The following is a 23,047-nucleotide window of genomic DNA, read 5'->3' as shown; positions in this document are numbered from 1 at the left end:
TCCACGGAATTTTATGCCTATATTCCATTCCTGAGACAACAAAGTGCTTTTATACTTACAGCCCAGTTGTCATGGAATTCAGTTGGTGTTCTGTGTAAAGCCCAGAATTTCTAAAGGACAACCATTCTCAGGGAGAACTTTGATTTTTACTGAACCTGACATCTTTGAAAGGGTATGTCAGTTCAGGAGAAAATGCTTGTTTTCCCACCATGTATTGAAATGAACAATTTCATTTCAAACTGACATTTAAAATGAAACTCCAGTGTTTCATTTTTAAATTTTTTTTTTTAATGTAAAATGTCTCTTTGTTTGCTTAAGTATGTGGAAACACAGGAAACATCCTCCTGTTGTGGTTTATAATGTCACAAAAGAAAACCATTTTCTTTCCAGAAATTTCAAATTGGTGTTTTGTTCTTTTTGATTGAAATTTCACAGGGAAAAAAAATGGTGTTTCAAGCTCTATTTGCATTGATTTGTGACTCTAAGTACATGTAAAATACCTCTATGCTTTACTGCAAGCATTAAATCCTCTCCTGGTGATGACATTTCTTTCCCAACGCTGATTCATGGAGACCCATGAGAATCTCTGTTCTTGTGTTGATAAATCAGTTCAAGATAAGAGGGAGAACGAAACTTAAACCTAATTTTTACTCTTTGGAGCACTACATCTCACTGCTGATATTGCTGTCCTTCAGCTTTGCCTGCATTTTTCAAGGAAGGGTTGAAGAACAGGGAAGCCACGGACGGTTCAACAGCCACTCTGCGCTGCGAGCTGAGCAAGGTCGGCGTCCCAGTGGAGTGGAAAAAAGGGGAAAAGGCACTCAAACCAAGTGAAAAGTACAGGATGAGACAGGAAGATACAGCTGCAGAGCTGCTGATCCGAGATCTGGAGGTGGAAGATACGGGAGAATACACCTGTGTATGTGGAGATCAGAAGACCTCGGCTGTCTTGACAGTCCATGGTAAAAAAGCCGCTCTCCCTTGGGATAGCAGTACCTCAAGGACATCCCTTTTCTCTCTCTCTCCTTCCCACTTGCTTTGGTGTTTTGATTCTGCAGCATTTTCTTGGCTTGCTGGTGCTGTTTCTTCTCCCAGTTTGAAACTGATGGCCTTATATCAGAGTAAAGAAAAGCAGTGAGAATTTCCCATCTCAAAGAGCAGGAGTGAGCAGACCTCCAGCAGAAGATCGTTCTCAGGGGGTTTCTCTTTGTGTCTCCCTGGCTTCAGTGGATTTTCATTCTTAACCTGAAGGAAAGTTCTTTAAATCTGCTGAGCTGTCAGTGAGAGGTTTTTCCATTCAGGAATGAGTGACCACCCTCCTCTTGTGCAGCATTCTGGTATATTCTGCTAAGGAAATGGTACTTAAATAAATCCCCATCCCTCAGCATTATTCTGCTGGTCCTTACTTAGGGAATAACAGGGGAAATTTTGCTCCTGGCTTTGCCATGATGAATGGTGATGAGCCCTGGTTGCCCCTCAGAAGGAGCAATTCATGTACAGCTCCCATAGAGGGAATAACAGCTTTTATTTAAGATATCTCTTATGGATAAAAACCTCCCAAGGACTGGGGGAAATTGAGGAGGCAAAATTATTCTCCCAGATTTTCTGCACACTTTTTCTTCACCTTCTTTCTCCCAGCTGGAGGAATTCCTGTTTCTCAACTCTTTTGATCTATCATTTTCATCCCTATGCAAGTCACTTCCATTTTGTTTTAGTGGCACATCATAAGTCAACTTGTTGAATGCTGCTAAAATAACCTATAATCCTGATATTAGTGTCATTGTGTTCTTGGAAATTTTAGGTTAAAGATACACCTGAGGCCATATTACTATTTTATTTTTTTTTCTGAACCACAAATACAAATGATGATGTTAGGAAAGGCAGGGATCTCCAGCAGTGCTGTCACCCTGGCTGATGACTTTTAATCAAAATTCAGGTCATTAATGTTCAAGATAGATTATTCCAGAGTGAAATAGGTATTGAGGAGTATTGGAATCAGCTGTGAAGTGGTGAATATGAGCAAGTTAATGTTAGAAGCAGGTCTTGGTGGAAATAATCCCGCTGGGATCCTGCAGTAGTTTTCTATTAGAGGCAGCATTCCAGACTGATTTGTTGTCTTGTAGCCGTGAAGGACTGGCCACAGGACCCAGTCCTGAGTTCCCCAAGGTCTGGTTAATGGTTTTGATGTCCTCTCTGTTTATATTACACCCCATAGCTCTGCCTGCACAGTTCAAAAGGGATCTTGTCAATGTGGAAGGCACAGAAAACAGGACGGCAGTTCTGCAGTGTGAGCTGAGCAAACCCGCCCCGGTGGAGTGGAGGAGGGGGCAGGAGGTGCTCAGACCTAGTGAAAAATACAAAATGAGGCTGAAGGACACCACTGCTGAGCTGACAATCCACAGCCTGGAGGAAGGAGATGCAGGAGATTACACCTGTGTGTGTGGAGACAAGACCACCACAGCTTCCTTGACAGTGCATGGTAAAACATCTGGGTTAACAAGAATTTTCTGTGTTGTCATCTGTGATTCCTCCTTGGGGGGATCACAATCTGCTCTTAGTCCCTTCTGTTATTTTTAAATGTTATGGCAGCTGTTCCAACCACTGGGAATATCTTCCACTGAAAGCCCTTCCTTTGGGACTGGTAAACAGCATCACAGAGCCTTTTCAGTCCCTGCTCTTCCTTGTTGGAATTTGGAAGTGGAAAATGAAAAGCTTGATGAAGTCAGAAATAGCACATTGGAATATTTTCACCCATTTATTTCTTTAGGGCATATCACTGAGATTTCTCTTGGTTTTCTTGAATGAATTTGAAAAGTGATGAAATTCTAATTTTCAACTACATGGTGTTCATTTTAATTCTTAATCTGGTTTAGAGAAAGAGCTGTGCATAGTTCCTTGAAATCTTGGGATCAGTTTTCTGTTGTTATATCTTAAAATGTCTTTAAATCATACCTCCCAGTACTGATATTATAGTTTTATAGATTTCCAAATCACTGAAAGTTGAGGGGTTGAGACTGGTGTGGTTCTCCATATCATGCCATGTCTCATATCATAAAAAACCCCCTCTGATTTATGAATAAAGTGTTTTCCATCTGTCCAAACTCATTCTTTTATGGTTCTCAGAGTTGTTATAAATCAACACTGATTTCCAAATCATTGTGAGATGCTGAATGTGGTGTCTTGCAAAGCACAAGTCAGGGATGCCCCTGAAATCATCCTTTGCTCTCAGGTTCTGTACATTCTAAAGCATTTTAAAGTGTTTTAATCCAGTGGAGCAGTAAAGACACGGTATTTGCTCAATTTTAAAGTGCTCTCTTTCACCTGTGATCTTCAGCCCTCCCTCCCCACTTTAAGAAAGAGCTGAAGAACGTGGAAGGCACAGAAAATGGCACGGCCACTTTCTGCTGTGAGCTGAGCAAAGCTGGAGCTGCCGTGGCGTGGAGGAAAGGAGACAAAACCCTGGGGATAAGTGACAAGTTCACCATGAGATGCCAGGGCACGGTGGCTGAGCTGCTGATCCGGGATTTGGTCCTGGCAGATGCTGGAGATTACACGTGCTCTTGTGGAGAGCAGGAAACCACGGCCGCGCTCAAAGTGAATGGTAAAAAAAAACAATTAAAAAAAAAAAAAAAGGAAATGCATAATAAATTAGAGATGGTTTTCAAAGAGCTTTTTTTAAAATTTTTATTTTAAGAACGTAGGAGAACTTCAGCTTTGAAGGTGCAGCCCTGTTTCTGATGAGTTCAGCATTATCTGGTTGGAAATGGGAATTTTGGTCATTGTCAGGTGCAGGTTGGACATTCATGACAAAAATTGCAGATATTCATCTTGGTGTTAACTCATTTTTTTTGATGCTTATGTTCTGCAGTAGGTGCTGAGAAATAGAAAATCACATTATTGTGATGTTGATTGTAAAGATGTCACAATCCTAAAGTTGAGAAGATTTGTTGATGAGATATTTTTGAGATGGTTATCAGTGTTTCAGTATAATTTGATGGTCAAGCTCTGCTAGACCTCTGTGAGGTGAAATTATAGATTAGCTTGGGTTGGAAATGACCTTTTAAAGGTCCCTGATGGAAAAGTGAAGCTGATGGCTCAGATATAGGTTCATTTATGAACTTTTCCAGTAAGAATTTAGAATTTTTCATGGAATTTAGATGCTCTGGTTAGGCTTTATTTTCCATTCTAGCAGACAATATCCAAGGTAGGTCTCATGTAGGTCTGAAGTTGAGATTGATGTGATTCTTCACTTCACACCATGGACTTCACCATAAAAAAACCTCTCTGACTTATGAACGAGGTGTTTTCCAGCTTTCCAAAGCCACTCTCTCATGGTTCTCAGGGTGGTCACCAATCCCGATGGATTTGATTAGGAAAGGCTTTGCTTATCACTTGTGGTTGTCAGCCCACGTGAAGTGGTGACTTGAATTGCTGCCATGGTCCCACATTCTGCTCCTTTTGAACCCCCCAGCCCTGCCTGTGCACTTCCAGAAGGAGATGAGGGATGAAGAAGCCACAGAAGGTGCAACAGCCACTCTCCAGTGTGAGCTGTCCAGGGCTGCCTCCGTGGAGTGGAGAAAGAAACACAAAGTGCTCAAACCGAGTGAAAAATACACAATGAGGCAGGAGGGCACCTCAGCCCAGCTGCTGATCCATGCTCTGGAGGTCAGGGATGCTGGGGAATACACCTGTGTGTGTGGTGAGGAGAAGACGACGGCGGCACTGACAGTGCACGGTAAAGAGCACAGGAAAGGGACGTTTTTGGGTGGTGTTTGTTCCTCCTCCTCTGGAAGCCTCAGTACTGACACACAGCGAGTTCTTTCTCTAATCTTGCCATCATTAATTCTGTTCATAACAGACTTTCTTCTTTTTATTGTGGTTTTTGTCTAATTCTAACCGCCAGTGCAGTTCCATTGATTTTATTGACGTTTTCCTTGTTTATTCCCCTTGTTGGTGAAGGGTTGTATTTCTTTGTACCACACCAAAGGCTGAAGGATGTCACAGATTTGTTTTTTTTATTCTGTTTTACTCACTTTTGACTTGAACTTAGACAGATGGAGCAGCAGGAACATCCACAGCTCTTTAAAAGAGCAATTTTATTTCAAGCTGCATAAGGATTTGACAAGTAGTTTTCAATAATAAAAAGAAAATTCGGTTCAGTGTAATTTTCTTTGTAACTCTGACCAAGAATAATGTTGATTTTTATTCAGGTACTACAGAATACTCAGCATTAGAGTAGGAGAATATTTCACAATTCTCAGCAAAATTCATCTGCAAACTTCCCGTGGAAAAGAGGGAAACTTTATTTTCACTATTAACATGGGACAGTCAGAAGTAGTTTCAGCCTCTTTCTCACCTGGAAATCCAGTAGGTCTGAATTCAGGAAGTTGATTTCTTTGCTTTTCTGCCCATCCCTGTATTTGCCAATAAAAGAGGGATTGCTTCAGTCTTGAACCTTCAATTTAACCATGAAAAATAGAATTGGACTTGTACAGGTCAGTCCATCCTTGCTCACCTAGTCACCATCATTACTGCCAGAAAGTTCTTTATTTCAGCAGAAACCTTTCTTGAACTGGCTTAAGGAATTGATTCTTATAGAAACAGAGAAATATTTCTATACAATTTAAACCAAGAAGTAATGGGATGCTCCAAGTTACACATCTCAGTTATGAGGGTTTATTTGCATCAGGCTTGAACTTTTGGACTTGAATTTGCTTCACAAACTGTTATATCCCCAAATCCCTAATTTCAGATCTTGTATTTGTGTTCTTGAATGTTCCTAAATATTTTCCATCTAGCCTTGCTGAATTGCAGACTTTTTTATCACCACTAAATCAAACAAATCTATATCTTGATCCAGTTTAAAGATGTGTTTTCACCCTTTCTCTTTTACCACATTGAGATCATCTTCAAAATTAGTGAAACTTTTCATTCCATTGTCCAAGTCACTACAGAAAATTCTGAATAATCCTGAACTGCGAGTAGTGAGAAACTCTGCTCAACTCATTCTTTCACTGTGAGCACAACCCCCAGTTCAATATCCTGTAACTGTGGTTTTCAGATAGTAGCACTTTCCTTCTGTAATTCTACCTATACCTAAGTTAAAGTTAAAACTTTACTAAAATAATAATGTAGAACATAAAATGTGTCTTTATAGTAAAAATATAAAAAATATAAAAAATATAAAAAAATATAAAAATATTTAAAATATAAAAAATATAAAAAATAAATATAAAATGCAGCTTAATCTATACCAAGAAAAAATTACCTTGGTCCACTCCTTCATGAGGAGAAAAGCTCTTGGCATATCTGAATTTTTTAAATAATTAAGTTGAGGAGGCCACAATTCCTTGGATCCTCTCTCTGCTCTCTCTTTTTCTGACAGGCATTATGAATGGGATTCAGCTTCAAGACTGAGGAGTATTCCTAAATTCCCATTTGTATCAGTGGAGATCTATCAAACTCAGACCATGGGGATCAGGGGGAGCTCCAGCTCATTTTAAAGCAGATATTTACATTTGGAGCTCTATCAGCTCCACTGACCTTATATAAGTGATTTTTCTTTCTTTACTCTCTGGGATTTTAGAATCTCAGCAAGAACTAAGTGTGTATATTTCAATCTGAGATGTATTTTTCACCTCTTAGTTTCTGGTTTTTTGCATACTTGAGGAACATCAGCCACTCTCTTTGATTTCTCCAGTGTCACTGTCAGTGTCTGAAATTGGTTGTGCCCGCACCTTAAGAATTCCAGGACAAATTTCATCACACCAAATTACTATAGAATATATTTATTTAAATATTCTCTAATCCCTTTTTTTCCCTTTTCCAAGCCAGAATTTCTATTACTTCCTTAATTAAAACTAACATTTAATAGTAACGAAGAAGAATGAATTAAACACTTCAGCTTTTCCCATGTCCACTCATCACCAACTTACATTCCTGAAAGAGAGGCAGACCAACATCTCCCTTGTTGCTTTCCTTCTTTCTAATCTATTTACATTAATGTCTGCACAATTATCCTCCACACCCTTATTTTCAATTATTTCTTTCTTGCTGTTCAGGGTCAGGAATTGGAGACCATCCTCTCAAGCTTTTTCTTAGCTATTTTATATCCAAATGTAGTTCCCATTCCAAAGACTTAGTGGATATCATCCCATCCGATTGCTTCCACATATTGCTCCATTTCCATCCACTCTTATGGTCTGAATAATTCTGTTTGTTGTTCCAAAAGGGATGAGGTGTCAGGAAGCACTTGAACTTCCTGGGGTGAGGGATTTATGGCAGATTTCTCCAGTGGCTGCATCATCCTTCCCTTCCCTTTTTATTCCTACCCAAGCACTTTCAGGATCTCTCTCTGATTCTGCTCTTCAATTTTATTTTAACTCTGGGCTAGGACTGAAGGCATCCTTAAAATGTGAATTAAAATGTTTTAACTTTTTCCTTTAGCTTTTTTCCTGATCCTGGGTGTAGCCTGTTGTATTAACTTTCTAGGCTGGGTTATACTGAGAAAGTTGCAGTTTTAACCATACATGAAGTTTCCATATTTCTGCTGTTTATTTTCCATGCATCTCTAAACCAATCAGCAAATTTATTTAATATTTGCTGATAGAAATGACAAGAGCCTTTTTGTCTGTGATACAAATCAGCACCTTCCTTCTGCGAGATGATCCTCGTGTAACCAGGCATTAGATATTGGTGAGCATCGATTATTTTGGTGGTCAGGAGCTGCTTGCCATGAAAACCTTTGCTGCTCTGTTTCTCAGCCCTTCCTGCTCTGTTCAAAGAAGAGTTAAGAGATGAGGAGGCCAAGGAGGGTGAAGCAGTCACTCTGCGCTGTGAGCTGACCAAACCTGCCCCAGTGGAGTGGAAAAAGGGACACACAGCCCTCAAACCCAGCGAGAAATACAAAATGAGGCAGAAGGATGTCACTGCAGAGCTGGTGATCCACAGCCTGACGGAGAGCGATGCTGGGGATTACACCTGTGTGTGTGGGGAGGAGCAGTCCACAGCCTCCTTGGCAGTACATGGTAATGACCAACTCCATCTGGATGCCATCATTATTGAGATTGTGGTTTGGATTGTTATCATCACCACGGTCACTGCTACCTGTGCACGCTCCCTCTCAGTCTGACCTTTTTGCACGAGGATGAATTTTGTGATTTAAGGGTAAAACCTTCCCCCAGTTCCACGTGCAAAGTGGTTTCAGGACCTAATCCCTGGAGCAGATGTGAGGTCAAGCCTGAAGACACCTCCCCACCTTTCCTTCCCCACCATGCAGGCTGTGTTTGCTGCTGCCTTTAACCCTGTTCCCGTTGCATCCCCAGTGCTGCCTGCAGGAATCCAGGAGAGCCTGAAGGACCAGGAGGTGACCGAGGGCCAGGTGGCCACTCTGAGGTGTGAGCTGACCAAAGCTGCCCCCGTGGAGTGGAGGAAGGGCAGCACTTTGCTCAAAGCCAGTGACAAGTACAAAATGAGGCAGGAGGGCACGGTCAGGAAGCTGCTTATCCAGGATGTGGAACTGAAAGATGCTGGAGAGTACACGTGTGTGTGTGCAGAGCAGGAGACAACAGCGGCCTTGATAGTGCATGGTAAAAATAATGTGCATTTATCTGTATTATTGTGGATTTCTGAGCCAGCTCCGTATTGGTTGTGTGTTCTCCTGCAGCTGAATTGTTTCTGCAAACTCTCTGTAAGATCTGGCTCTATCCATGCTGCTTTTTCTGTCTTTTGGTTTGTTCAGTGTCCCAGAATTGTGAGGAAAAAAACCCTGTTACCACCCTAAAGTGTCCTCTGCTTCTGTACCACCCCACTCCTCCTGTCACCTGTGTGCCACGTGTCATTTTTAATGTCCTCTGTGCATTTTGTGACCTTCAGCCCTGCCAGCCCTTTTCAAAGAAGACCTGAAGGACCTGCAAGCCGTGGAAAGCCAAACAGCCACTCTGCGCTGTGAGCTGAGCAAGGCTGCAGCTGTGACGTGGAGGAAAGGGAACAAAATACTCAGGGCAGGTGCAAAATACATCATGAGGCAGGAGGGTGCCCTGGCAGAGCTGGAAATCCGTGACCTAGAGCTGCAGGATGCAGGAGATTACACCTGTGTGTGTGGGGACCAGCACAGCACTGCCTCTCTGACAGTGAAGGGTAAATGTAGAAGATTGTCCATTTTCTGTTTCTCTGAAACCCACATGAAGTGTCCACCTGTTGTTAACTCGTGTCCAGTTCTTGTTTAGGTGGGTTTTTTTTTGTCTGGTGTTGCTGGAAAGGGAGCTGAGAACAGGACTGTCTCTCCTTGCAGGCACACTGCTGTGTTGTAGGTTTGAGGGAATTGTGCCCAGGAAATGTTAGAGCAGCTGAGATGTTCCTCCCTGTGATAAATCCTTTAAATTCCACCTTAAATCTTGTACTTTGACTTTCATCTCGGCACTTACTGCTGGATTTGGTTTTCCAGATCTTTGTAGTGACAACCTTAACCTCAAACCCCTGATTTGGCCAGATTTGCACTTCAGCTGAGAATTTAAATACATTTTCTATTGGCTTTTCATTCCCAGCCCTGCCAGTGCTTTTCAAGGGAGAGCTGAAGGATGAAGAAGCCCAAGAGGGAGCATCAGTCACTCTGAGATGTGAATTAACCAAAGGAGCTCCCGTGCAGTGGAAATTCGGGCCCAAAGTGCTCAAAGCAAGTGACAAATATCAAATGAGACAGTCTGGCCTCACTGCAGAGCTGGTCATTCGTGACCTAGAAGTAAAAGATGCTGGAGGTTACACCTGTGTGTGTGGTGACCAGAAGACAACAGCAACCTTATCAGTTCATGGTAAAAAGGACTTATTAAAATTGATAAGTATCTCTTGAGACAGACATAATTCTGAAATGTAGTTGTTTCTTCCCTGGGTCAGTAGTTTTTTACCCCTTCCTCTTCCTTCACTCTGTTTATAACTCATTTCTTCCTGAGAAAGGGTAGCTCTTGGTGAATTTTTGGGTCGTTATTAATCTGTACTTTAAAAGGAGAAAATGAGAAGTTTCCTTCTGTGCAAGTCTTCTCTTCTTGGATATTTGCATTTTCCAGCTCCAACCCTGTAGGTCACTTCACCACAGTCCCTCCAAAACACCCAGCTCTGGGCTGTCAGGTCCTTCTTCCTTCTTCTTTCTTTCTTCCTGGAAAAGGAGAAGTGAGGGTTAAGGGAGCAGAAAGAGGAGGAAATTCTCTGGCCATATTTGGTTTTGTATTTTTTTTTTTAAGGTTACAGATTCTTTAAAGAAGTCAGACATGCAGAGTGAGATAAGTGTTATCATTCCAGAGCTTGATTCCCATAGGTTGTTTTGTCTTTGAGTTATGATTTCCAGAATGAGGAGTAATAAGGATGTGAAATTCCTATTAGATGTGATGGCCCTTCAAACTTCAATTTAAAACTAGGAGTAGTTTTATTTTGAAATCTGTCTGCTTTCATGTAGATGGGGCTGTAACAAATATTTATATATGTATTTATATATTTATGGATTTATATATTTATATGCTTACATATGCATATATTTATATAAATATATATTTATATATTTTTATTTATATTTCAAAGAAATATATTTGTTTAATAAAAAAAAACCCAGAAACTAACAACAGCAGCCTCCAAAAAACTACATTCTGTGGGTAAAATGGTTCTGTATCCAGCAGTGTTATTTGTGAGTGCTGTTGATCTGAGGTCTGGGTCTTTCTGTTTTGCTCTTTCACTATAAATAACAACAAAAACCAAGGGAACTGATCCCTCAGGGTGGCTGAAATCACATTACACTTGAAAAAAGACACTTTCAGAGTTTCTGAACTTGGTTATGGCTAAGAATATCTATAGCAGGCTGAAAAAGAGGCAAGTGGGGAAATAATCTCAAAGTAGAGATGAGGGTTTTAATTCTGGTTTTCTGGAATTTCTTTGTCCGTGTTGCATCCTCCAGCTCTGCCAGCAGTCTTTAAGGAAGAGCTGAAGGACAAGGAGGCAGAAGAAGGTGGAGAAGTCTCCCTGCTCTGTCAGCTCTCCAAAGCTGCTCCAGTGGAGTGGTGGAAGGACCAGAGGCTCCTCAAACCAAGTGGGAAATACAAAATGAGGCAGGAAGGGCTGAAGGCAGAGCTGGTGATCCATGAAATAGCTGAGGAGGATGCAGGAGACTACACCTGTGTGTGTGGAGAGCACCAGACTACGGCTGTCTTGACAGTACAGGGTAAAGCCATCCCTGACCTCCTGCTTCCTGACTGGAAACCTCTGTCCTCTGCTCTAAGCTGTTCAATTTTCCACATCTGTTCGTCCTTATTCACTGAACTTCCACTAAGTTGAAAATGCTCCCTGCCCCTCCTCACCTGCAGGCTGTGCAATTTGGAAAATACCTGTCTGCATTTCTCTGTGCCATCCTTTTGCCTTTTCCTTTCCTTAAACACAAGCCTGCTCTCCTTTCTTCTTTCCCTTCTGCCATTCCTTTCCTACCATGTAACCCCACTGTTCTTTGGTCTTTCCTCTCCTGCATTTATTCTCTAAACCACAAATCTGTTTATTCTTTGCCATTTCTTTTTGGAATTCTCAATACCAGCCATTTTAATACAGGGAATAAGGAGTATCCAGAATAAGTCTCTGTTAGTTATAATTTCCTCTGCACTATGTCCATTTTATGCTTTGTGCCCATAATCTCTGTCCTGATGTCCAAGGACAGATTTCCACTGGGAGACTGATTTTTCTAAGGAAAGAATAAATTCTTTCTGTGACCTCCTTCTGGTCTCCCTTTGTTGGAAGAACAATTTGCTGGATGAACAAGTCTGGTGTTTCAGCTTAACACTGCTGGAATGGGAAATGTGCCAAATCAGGGCTAAGCCTGTTTTCTAGCCTGGATATTTTAACTAAGTCTCTAATACTGGACATTAATTTTGAGATCTGAGATATCAAACCTTGTTAAACAGATTAAATATCCCATTATCCCACCTAGCTGTTAGAGGGACATATGTGAAGGTCATCACATTTATTTCAAGGATGCAAGTTGCAGTGGGTGCAAGAATTATGTTAAATGGGAAAAATGTGTTCTGAGACAAGAACCCAGGCTGGAATTTGGCAGCTGGAGATTTACTTTGGGGTCAAGAAGAACCTGTGAGTCCCTGAGCCCCTCTTCAAGGATATCTCAAGGAAGAAGGAGTGAGGATGAGTAAGGAGCTGTGTCATCAGTCAGAGCACAGCAGGGCAGCTCTCTGAGTAGGAAAAGAGAGTGCAAAGCCGTGAAGTTTGTGGAAGACACCAGTACATGTGAATTAAGGAGCTCAGAGCTGGTATTCTGCATTGTTCTGAGGAGGAAATGGGTAGAAAAGTTGTGTAAATCTGTTGAGGACTGTGCACTTTTGCTGTAGGAAGCCAGGGTAAATCCAAAAGTATCAGGATCTCTATTCCCACTAGGATATTTTCATTTCTCTTTCCTCTCTTGGTGGCTGATGCTCACAAGCTTGACAACCTTCCTCTGTCACAACCTTCACAACTTTCCCCCGTCACTTCCTCACCCCTCCCTGGAGACACCCTCAGTTTGTAACACATTTTACCTGCATCCTTCAGCTCTGCCCCCGTTTTTCCAAGAAGAAATGGCCAGCCAGGAAGGGGTAGAAGGTGGAACGGCCACTTTGCGCTGCCAGCTGAGCAAGGCCCCTGCCCGTGTGCAGTGGAAGAAGGGCCAGCACGTCCTCACCTCGGGCACCAAGTACAGCATGAGGCAGGAGGGATGTGCTGTGGAGCTGCTGGTCCATGGCTTGGACCTGAGTGACAGTGGGGATTATTCCTGTGTGTGTGGAGACAAGACCAGCACAGCTGCCTTAACAGTTCATGGTAACGTAATCCTTGGGGTGAACATCCTCCAAACCTGCCCAAATCTCTGCTGCCACAGTCTGTTCCTGTACCTTTCTGTTTGCTTTGGTTCCTTTGGACTCTCTGTGCTTCCTCCTTTTGTAGGGTTGGGAAAAACATTCCCTGTTGGTGTTTGTCCCCCTCAGCTCTGCTGGTTCATATCACTTTCCTTGCCCTGATCCAGTGTTCAGGGAAGCTGGGGAAGATTTTCCATTGTGTTCCGCTGACCTGGATCAGGGCTTGGTATTGGCCCATGAAACCTCTCCCCCAGGACCTCACCAAGCTGCTTTTTAAGGAAAATTCACCCCCTCTGTGGTAACTCTTTTGCTCTTCAGTGCTGCCTCCAGAATTCAAGAGAGAGCTGAAGGACCTGGAAGCTGTGGAAAACGGCACAGCTGCTCTGCAGTGTGAGCTGACAAAACCTGCTGAGGTGGAGTGGAAGAAAGGGCAGGAGGTGCTCAAAGACAGCAGAAAATATGAAATGAGTCAGGATGGTGCTGTTGCAAAGCTGGTTATCCATGAGCTGGAGGAGGAGGATGCTGGAGTTTACACCTGTGTGTGTGGAGATCAGCAGACAACTGCCACCCTGACAGTCAATGGTAAAAAACTAAAAGGAAAAGACTGTAAAATAAGAATAATAACTGTGATTTAATGTTGCATAAGGAAAAGATTGTAAATCATAAGGTGTGCAGAATAGCCTGGTCTATGCAGCTCATGGAGTGGCCAGGCAGAAAATGGGAATTGCAGTCAGAACTAAGTGCATTTTTCCTGTATTTTTCTGTCAGAATAATCAAAATCTCTCCTGCAAGTGGCCTGCCTTAAGAGGGACTCTGAACCTTTAAAATTCCCTGCCTTAAGAGGGAGTATGAACTCTTGCAAGTCTCTGTGTTAGGAGGGAATCTGAACTCTGAAAATTCCCTGCTGATCTTCAAAACACTTCTTCAGTGATCAGGGCAGCATGCTGGCTACTTTTACAGTAGGAAAACTATTATTCCATTTTTAGATCATAGATTAGGTCTTATATATTTCATGGCAAATGTAACTTCTTGAAATCCATTTCTTCCTGTTCTGCAGATATTCCTATTACTTCTCTGGGGAAATAGCTTTGTTGTTTGAATTTAGAGCATTGAGGTTTAGAGACATCTGGGAAAAAAACCCTCTCTTTTGGTGCCATCATTTTCCCCTCTGCTTCCTCTTTCCCAAGCCCCCACTGCAGCAGGTCCAAATCACATTTCTGTTTTATAGCCCTCCCAGCCCTTTTCAAGCAAGAGCTTCAGGACACCGAGGCAGAAGAAAGTGGCACAGTGACACTGAGGTGTGAGCTCACCAAACCCAAGGCCCCGGTGGAGTGGAGGAAAGGGGATGTGACCCTGTACCCTGGTCTGAAATACGAGATGAGGCAGCAGGGCTGTGCTGCTGAACTGGTCATTTATGACCTGGAGCTGGACGATTCAGGAATTTACACCTGTGACTCCGGACACCAGCGGACAACGGCTGTGGTGGCCGTGCATGGTAGGCAGAGGTGGCCCTTGGCTCAGTAGGAGTGGAGTGAAAGGAGCTTTTCCTGGTGTTCTCTTCAGCCATTGATTTGTTTTGCTGCTGGCCCATGCCAGAATAAATGTTCTTCATGGCCATGGCACACAGCAAGGTAGAAAGATTCTCCTTGCAGTATCTGAAGCGTGAAAACAATTAAATCGTAGAATTCCGAAATAGTTTGGGTTGGAAAGGACTCTAAAGCTCATCTCATTCCATGGGCAGGGACAGCTTCCACTAGACCAGGTTGTTCACAGCCTCAACCAAGCTGGCCTTGAATGCTGTATTGATGTAGAAATAGACTGATCCCTCCTGACCTGAGTGCAGGGAGTGTGGCTGGATATGGAAATGGGATAAGGGATGCCAAATTGGATGTAATGCTTGCCTGGGATGGCAAGAGATGCACCAATTAGGGGATTCCTGTGATATATGAATGTGCTGTATTGTTACTGGAAGCTTTGAACTTCAGGTTCTGATGCTGACTGCAGACAACTTGAATCCACACCTGTTTTCCTTCGCTCCTTGTACCATCCAGAGCAAAGCCCTAGTTGAAATCTGAATTTCCCATCCCATTTATCACTTCACTGTGAACTCTTACCAAGAGATCAATACTAACTTGGGTTTTTATACATTGATAGAAGCCTTATTTGGGACAGAAATTCTCTTTTTTTAATGTTTCAAACTCACAGAATTCTATTAAGGGACGGGGATCTGTGTAAGAGAGGCTGTTCCAGGTGATCTTTGCCTAAAGCATCCATAGCTGGCATGGAAACTCTTCTATAGGAAAGTCTGACTCCTTCAGACCCCAAACCAGACCATTCTAACCAGACCACTAAAACCAGATCTTTCCTAACTTTGCCTGTCCCCAGCTCTTGCTTCCCTTAGTGGTTCAAGAACGATTTTGCCAAGACAGAGAGTTGCCTCCCCAGGATTATGGAATCATTAGGACAAGCCATACCTGAAGGATGAGGGTAGGACTGGATCCTTCTTGCACTAAAACACTCTTGAAACGTTTTCCTCTCAAATTTTACAGCACTGCCCATCACGTTTAAGCAACCTTTACAAAATAAGGAGTTTGAGGAAGGAAGCACAGCCACGTTCTGCTGTGAGCTGTCAAAACCCAGTGCTGCAGTGGAATGGAGGAAAGGAGGCGTGGGGCTGCAGCCCAGCCAGAAATATGAAATGAGGCAGAGGGGATGCCTGGTAGAGCTCTTGATACACAATCTCAGATTAGAAGACACAGGAGAATACAGCTGTGACACAGGAGATCAGGAAACCAGGGCAGCTCTGAATGTGAAAGGTATGTGGTGTGAGCTGACTCCTAGAGGAATTTTCTTTTCTCCAGCAAGTAAACAACCATTTCAATATGAATATTTTTAATTGCATTATTCTTGTTCTCTATGAATATTTTCCTTTTCGTCTGATCTATTAGGATGGTTTTTACTTATAATGAGAATGGAAGAGGACAATACTTTGTTCTACCAGTGCTGTGTTTGAGTTTTGGGTTCTAATGGAAATATTTTCAAGCTCTGTGCCTGAGGAGAAATTAAAGAAAAAGCAATGATTTAATGTAACATCTGGACATTTCACATGACATGTTGTTTGAATATTTAAAAGGAATATTTTCTTTCAAATCCCATAAGAAGATACAACATCGCTGACCTCTCAAGGCTGTCCATGGAGTTTTAAAGTTCTTTGATCTCTTGATCATTGTTAGATCAACTGAGGGATCAAATCATTCAATGAATTCACCACTGGGAAGGATTTGAGTCAAGGAACAAAGGAAATAAATGTCATGGGTGCAGATGGCTTCTTCTGATGCAGCAAGGTCTCCTAGGTGCAGCAGGAAAATTAGAAAACATGGATCCTACCTAGAAACACCACAGTGAAAAGCAGAGTATCTTGTTCTCCAAGTATCAGTCTGTGTTAACCAGGACTTGCCTCAGGCTCCACTAAAAGATCCTGTTGATCCTCTTCTTTTCTCTTTTAGCTCTGCCAGTTCTTTTCCAAAAGCAGCTCAAAGACGAGGAGGCAGAAGAAGGAGCCGCGGTGAAATTCCAGTGTGAGCTGACAAAGGATAACGCGGCTGTGGAGTGGAGGAAAGGCACCATGGAGCTCTTCCCGTGTGCTAAATATGAAATTAAATTAAGTGGGCACACAGCTGAGCTCGTGATCCACAATGTAGAGCCAGAGGATGCCTCTGATTACACTTGTGACACGGGAGACCAGCAGAGCACTGCAGTCCTCAGAGTGAATGGTTAGCATTGCACCCGCCTGGGATGGAGGAGAACAGGCATTGGTGGAAGTGTGTGAATGATGTTATTTATTCCAAAAGTTGAGATAACGAGAAGAGCTGCCCAGTCATAAAGCAGAGTACAGAGAAGTGGATCTGGTGGGAGAGGGTTCCTATCTAAGTCTGTAAAGCACAGAGTGCAGTGCACTGACCCCTTCCTCTGATATGATAAAAGCAAGGAATTCTGCGTCCTGGGGATTTTGAAATAGCAACAAAACTTTTTTTTTGGCACTTTGCAATTTTTCTGGCTCACTTGAATCAATAGCAAAATCACACATAGTTTGAAAAAGCATTTTGAGGTTGCTATTTTTAATCTCCCTGTGAAAATCCTGAGAATGCTGTGTTTAGCCAAACCAGGAATGATGTCTGTGAGTCATCACAGAATCACAGAACGGGTCACTGGTCCAACCTCCCTGCTCAAACAGGGCCATCCCAGCACCTCCTATGAAATATCTGTGATGATCTCGAAGTTGGGTGGAATTTGTGGCTTTGATCTAAGCCACAACATTTCAACCAACATATTTTTGCTGCCCCTGACTCAAAAAAGCAGCCACAGGGTCAAACTATGGGTGAAAGACCCCAGTGATTACTTTACCTGTCTTGCAGTAGTTTTTTTACTGGAGCCACAGGCACTGGGATTGCTGTTTTTCCAACTGCTCACACACACCCCATGGATGTCCCCTTCCTGTTTCCATCAGTGACAAGCTGTTGTCTGAGCTGTTCCATGCTCTACTTGAATAAATGTCCATTTGTGCATCATCTGGAAGGGCTCACCGAAGATGATCTGGGTCTTGAAAAGACAGCTGAGAAATCAGAAATTAGTTTAAAGCTTTACATTATTTAGCTGTTGAAAATCAGGAGTATTTCTGTAAAAAGGAGATTTGTACTGGTTTAAACAGAAAGTGCCAGGTTTTGCTTAGTCAAAACCTTTGTGTGTTGGCGTTTCCAATATGCTGAGCAGAGGCATGAAAGGATGCCCTGGACTTTATGGGATATAAAGATATCTGGGGAGCTCTCTGATCCTCTGGAAGTACACAATATAGGTCTGTTTATGAGGAAAATAAGTGGTTTTATTATCATATCACCACTTAATGAAAAATTGCACTGCAACACCAGAGCCCAGGTGCCTTGTGCTGAGCTGTGCAGACCTGGCATTCAAGCAAACAGCTCATGTATTATTTATTTCTCCTTTTACAGCCATCAAACCCCAGCTGAAGCAGCAGCTGAGGAACGAGGAAGTGGAAGTGGGAGGAACGGCCAGGCTGCGCTGCGAGATTTCCATCAGCAAAGCAGAAGTGGAGTGGAGGAAGGATGGAGTCCTCCTGCACTCCAGCTCCAAGTATGAAATGTGGCAGGATGGGACCCTCCGGGAGCTCCGTGTTCACCACCTGGAGCCTGGGGATGCTGGAGAATATTCCTGCAAGGCTGGAGACCAGACGAGCTCTGCCAAACTCACCGTGAAAGGCAAGATTTGTTTATTGGAACAGGGAGATTTTCCCTTTAGGAAACTAAGATTTTGCAACATGATAGAGTTATATGCACATACATTACATAAAATGAGTTATTGTGGTCAACAGAGCATAGGAAGGGTATCATAAAAAAAAAATCTTATGGTCAGTGGATGCACCAAAGCAAAGATTGAGTTGGAGGACAGGAGAGGATAAAGCAGCTGTAATCTGTGACTCATGGCTTGGAATATTTGCTTGACATCATATGCATGGGGCAGAACAGATGGTCCAGCCCCAGCTTCCAGTCACATGGCAGCTGCATCTGGCCTTAATATCATTGCAGAGCTTAGGTTGGACCAGTGGTGTGGAACAAACAACCTCAGCATCTCCACAGGCTGCTCCACGTCGTAGATTCCCCACACATCACACCCAGCTGCACCATTTTTCGTGCAGATGGTGACCTCAGTTGTAGGAATATCCACTGTGCTTGCTCAGGGGAGATTGGGGTGCTTTTTGGATGGTTTGACTTGATTTTAGAGGTCTTTTCCAACCTTAGTGATTTTATGATTCCTTTGGTATTTCCCCGTGGGTCTGGGGTATTTACAGCTGCTGCCTGCTGGGGTTGTCTGTGTGACCTTTGCACAGGTGCCCAGCTGTCCGAGAGGCAGGACTCAGGCAAACTGCAGTGCAGGACCCCTGTGCTCACATTAACACCGTGAGTCCTGCTGGGAGGACAAAGCCAGCCAGAGCCTCAGCCAGTTTGGAGCATCAGCATGGAGTAAATCCAAATCTGTTCACAGAAATACAATAGAGAGGATCAGGCTTTAACGTTATCCTGTGAAGATGTCTCAGTGTAAATGGAACAAATTTCAAAATCCTGATTTTGGCATCCAGCATTCATGCCTTTTTCACCCAATGAAGCATAATTTTAAAAGAAAACAATATGCAATGTGTCTCTTAACAAGGACAAGTGGTAAAGCCATTATCCAAAAGTCATTTGTCCTGTTGCCAAGTACACTGAAAGCAGAATTCCAGAGAAATGTGGTTTGAGAGTCTGTGCTGTCTCTACCCTTGGAGGATATCCTTACCCTTGAAGGATAAGGTACTGAGCAGCCTGGGCCTGCTTTGAGCAGTGGTTGCAGCAGGTGACTTCTAAAAGTCCACTGCAGCCTGCATTATTCATGGTTCCATGATTTGATCCACGTGTTGTGGTGACACTGGTGGCTGGGTTCCTTTCCCCAGGACTGAGACTGATGAGACAGAGGCTGTTTTCTCACGTTCAGGCTCAGTTGTTTATTCTTTCCTTATCTGTATTACAAAGATACAGAGTACAAGGAGCTCCACACACTGAGATAGAAAAGTGGAAAATGGAGAATGAAGAATCTCTCCAAGAGATTCTTTTATGTGTCTGTTTGTCCAATAATCAAATGCCAAGTAAATTACTCATTTTAGTGACCCAATGACTGACACCTGTGTGCTGCACTGCGGAATTCTTTATCCAATCACTCATTATTACCCAAAAACCCTTAGAAGAAGAAGCAGAAAGGGACAATGCCCTAAATCCTCCACGTTGTCTCTTATTCACTAATACAGCTTAAACTCTAAACCCGAACTTTCTCACCCAGTGATGTAAGAAAGCTCTGTCTAACTCACACACCCACACTATTAGTTTCTTTACTTAACTTTAAAAGCTGTCTCCACAGTTTTAGGCTAAGCTCAGTGCTCTCTTGGGTGTCAGAGACAGGCAACACATATAGGGGTCTATTTTCTGTGCCTCTGACCCCAAAATCCATTTTTTTTCCTTTTATCTCCTGTTTCTGCCTCCTTGCAGAGCCTGATGTGACCATCGTGAGCGGCCTCAGGGACACGGTGGTGTCCGAAGGGGACGATGTCACCTTTCGGTGCCAGGTTTCCCACGAGAACGCCAGGGATGTCGAGTGGAAGCTGCAGGATGTGGCTCTGCAGAACAACGAAATGAACGAGATCTCGGTGGAAAAGGGGAAGATCCACACCCTGACGCTGAGGAAGGTGACTGAGCAGGACATTGGCACTGTCACCTTCCGGGTGGGACCCCACACGTCGACAGCAGAGCTCAGGGTGAAAGGTGAGGGCTCCCTGTGGTGTGGGACAGGATTGGTGGGAACAGGGGGTGCTCTGTTTATTTTATATTTATTTGCTTATTTAATATATTTATTTTATATTAATTTGCTGGCAGCAAATTCAAGGCCATCATTTCACCCCTCGTGTCTTGGGGGTGCTTGTGCTTCAAAGCATGTGACTGCAAATCACCAGGGATGAACGGGGGGCATTTCACCATCTCACCAAAGCTCACTCATTCCTGGAGAAATTCTAGCTTGGCTTCACTACTTGGGTGGATAGACCTGGAATTTTCATTGCTTCCACAACCCCTATGAGAATTATAGAATAATTTTAGGTTTGGAGGGACCTATAAAATCCCTCTACATCTTCAACCAGATCAGGTTGCTCAGATCTGTTTCTTAAATTTTTCTTTCTCTAAATGTTGTTTTGATTAAATTCCCCATCCAAAATCCTTCTCCTTCTCTCTTAGAAGCTTCCTTTAACCCCTTAGTAAATAACACAGAAGTCAGAGGATTTTTTGAATACTCAACCACTCAGCTGTAGCTTTAACACCACAGAAAACGAGACAAAGGTGCCTGGAAAACAAAGCAAAAAAAACAAAGCAAACAAATCCTTTGCTTTGTTTGTAATTTCAGTGCCACCTCCAGTCTTTAAGGAGAAACTGCAGAGCAGGGAAGTGCAGGAGGAGGACACAGCTGTCCTCTGCTGCCAGCTCTCCCAGCCCAGGGCTCAGGTGAAATGGAAAAAGGGTCCTCAGGTGATGTCCCCAAGCTCCAAGTTTGAAATCAGGCAGGAGGGAACAAGTCCATACTTTAAAGATTTAACACTTAAAACCAGAAGACTCTGGAAAATACACCTATGATAACGGAAATGAACAAACAACCTTTTGACTGTTAAAGGTGGGTTGTGTTGGGGGGTTTGTTTAAGATAAGAAACTTGCTCCACTCCCTTAGTTAGGCTCTGCCAAGAGGATTTTTTTTCTACTGTCCTCGACTTCAGACGTGCTGTGCTGTCAAAAGTAGCTGAGCCCTTTTGCTTTTGCAAGCCCTGTGGTGTCTTAAGCAGAGAAAATGCAGGAACCCAAGTGCAGGAATTACTTCCACACTTTGAGACCCTATGGTCTCTCTCTGGTCACTCAGACTACCAGGGCTGGAGCTGAAATTAAGATGGGACTATTTTTGATGCTTAATCATCCTTTGAGCTTCAGTTCTGCCTGGAAGAATGGTAATCCAGGTGAAATTGTTCAAACTTGGACACAACTGCAGCTAATGAGCAAGGCACCTAAACACTTTTAGTGCCAAAGATCTTAAAAATGGGTGCAATGTGGCAATTTATATGGTTTTTTTTTTCAAATCTGAGCTGATAAAAATACAGTATGAAGGTGACTTTTTCTGAGACACATGATCAGGAAGAACAAAGATAAACCAGGATATTGTTAAATCCCACCTTTTGAAATATCTCTGAGGGCTGTCCCATGAAGGGCACGCACCTGCCTGCAGTCAGACTCCACAGCTCAAGGCTATCAGAATATTGGAGCTGTAAGCAGGTCCTCTGGTGGTGGTGGCCAATTTGTGTCTCTGTGTGTGGTCTCAGCCACTCCAGCATTCCTTGAACAAAATCCCAAACCCAGGAAGATCCTGCCTGTGCAGTCACAATGTAAATACCAATTCAGTCAGTTGGCTGAAGAAGTAATAATAATAAAAATAATAATAATAAAAATAAATAATAATAATAATAATAATAATAATAATAATAATAATAATAATAATAATAATAATAATAATGTATTTTTTCAGCCAATTGGCTGAATTCATGTTTACATATATTTAAATACCAATAAGTGTGGATCCACTGAGGTTCTTCCAGGGAGCTGGACTTGAGGAGCTAAACTGCCACATGTGACACTTCATAAATCCACCCATCAAAACTCCACCTTGACCCACCAGTGATAACATCAGCACAGAGACTTCCAGGGTTCCCTTTCTCGGCTGGTCCAGTTTTCAAATAAGGAATATTATAGAATGATGTTTCTCCATGCCCTTTCCCAAATACACAAGAACTTGAATATCTGTTCATATCAGGCTTTTGAGGTCTGTTTTTGGTACCCTTTGGAGACACATGCTCTGAGATGCTCAAAACCCTGTATCCATAACCATTCCTGTGCAAGAAGGAGCACGGTCCTTGAGGTGCTCAGTGTATGCAGTGTCCAGTGGTTCTTCAGGAGTGCTTAGAGCTCCTGGAAATCCAGCACTTCCTGTCATTCCTTGTTTTGCTTTTAAACTACCTTTGGAACTGAGTTTGAACCAAATTTAGGACGGCACCAGAGTTTCCCCAAACACAAGGCTTAGTTACGCAGACAGCAATGACGCGATTCTTTTTCCCCCCGTGATTTCTCCTGCTGTAGCCTCTCCAGTCACCTTCACACAACCACTCCAGAACCAACAAGCTGAGGAAGGCAGCAGTGTCACTTTGAGCTGTGAGGTCTCCAAATCCAACACCACCGTGCAGTGGAAGAAGGCAGGGACAGTGCTGAGACCCAGTGACAAATACAAGATGCGTCAGGAGGGCTCCGTGGCTGAGCTGACAATTCACAACCTGAGCGAAGCTGATGCTGGGGAGTACACCTGTGACACAGGGGACCAGCAAACCACAGCAGCAGTGCACCTGAAAGGTGGGGCTTTGCATGGGGAGGAGCTGGGCACAGCTTGGCACCACGGCAGGGGCGCAGGATTGAGTGATTTGGCAGCTAAACCTTGTCCTGTGCCCAAGGAGAACCACGGGGATCTCAGAGATGAGAGAAGTTTCAGAGGGCTAAGAACTG

At 43.1% G+C, this 23,047-nt stretch overlaps 1 protein-coding gene across 1 annotated transcript in view; it reads left to right on the top strand.

The window, feature by feature from the left end:
• Positions 1-23,047, top strand: part of OBSCN (obscurin, cytoskeletal calmodulin and titin-interacting RhoGEF) — a 181,241-nt gene that overhangs the window by 77,594 nt on the left and 80,600 nt on the right. The window contains 17 exon segments of the mRNA XM_088064601.1: positions 696-962; positions 2,216-2,479; positions 3,335-3,601; positions 4,472-4,735; positions 7,764-8,027; positions 8,325-8,588; positions 8,875-9,138; positions 9,546-9,809; positions 10,940-11,203; positions 12,568-12,834; positions 13,188-13,451; positions 14,098-14,364; positions 15,419-15,685; positions 16,376-16,642; positions 17,876-18,142; positions 19,958-20,230; positions 22,631-22,897. Of these exon segments, the coding sequence (XP_087920727.1) occupies positions 696-962; positions 2,216-2,479; positions 3,335-3,601; positions 4,472-4,735; positions 7,764-8,027; positions 8,325-8,588; positions 8,875-9,138; positions 9,546-9,809; positions 10,940-11,203; positions 12,568-12,834; positions 13,188-13,451; positions 14,098-14,364; positions 15,419-15,685; positions 16,376-16,642; positions 17,876-18,142; positions 19,958-20,230; positions 22,631-22,897 (4,521 nt within the window).

The sequence above is a fragment of the Pseudopodoces humilis genome, chromosome 1 (genome assembly GCF_049639895.1).
Source record: "Pseudopodoces humilis isolate 2021_Gansu_Grassland_sample_001 chromosome 1, ASM4963989v1, whole genome shotgun sequence".
NCBI lineage: Eukaryota > Metazoa > Chordata > Aves > Passeriformes > Paridae > Pseudopodoces > Pseudopodoces humilis.
Note: the sequence above shows the minus strand (reverse complement) of the source record. Positions and strands in the feature narration are given on the sequence as shown.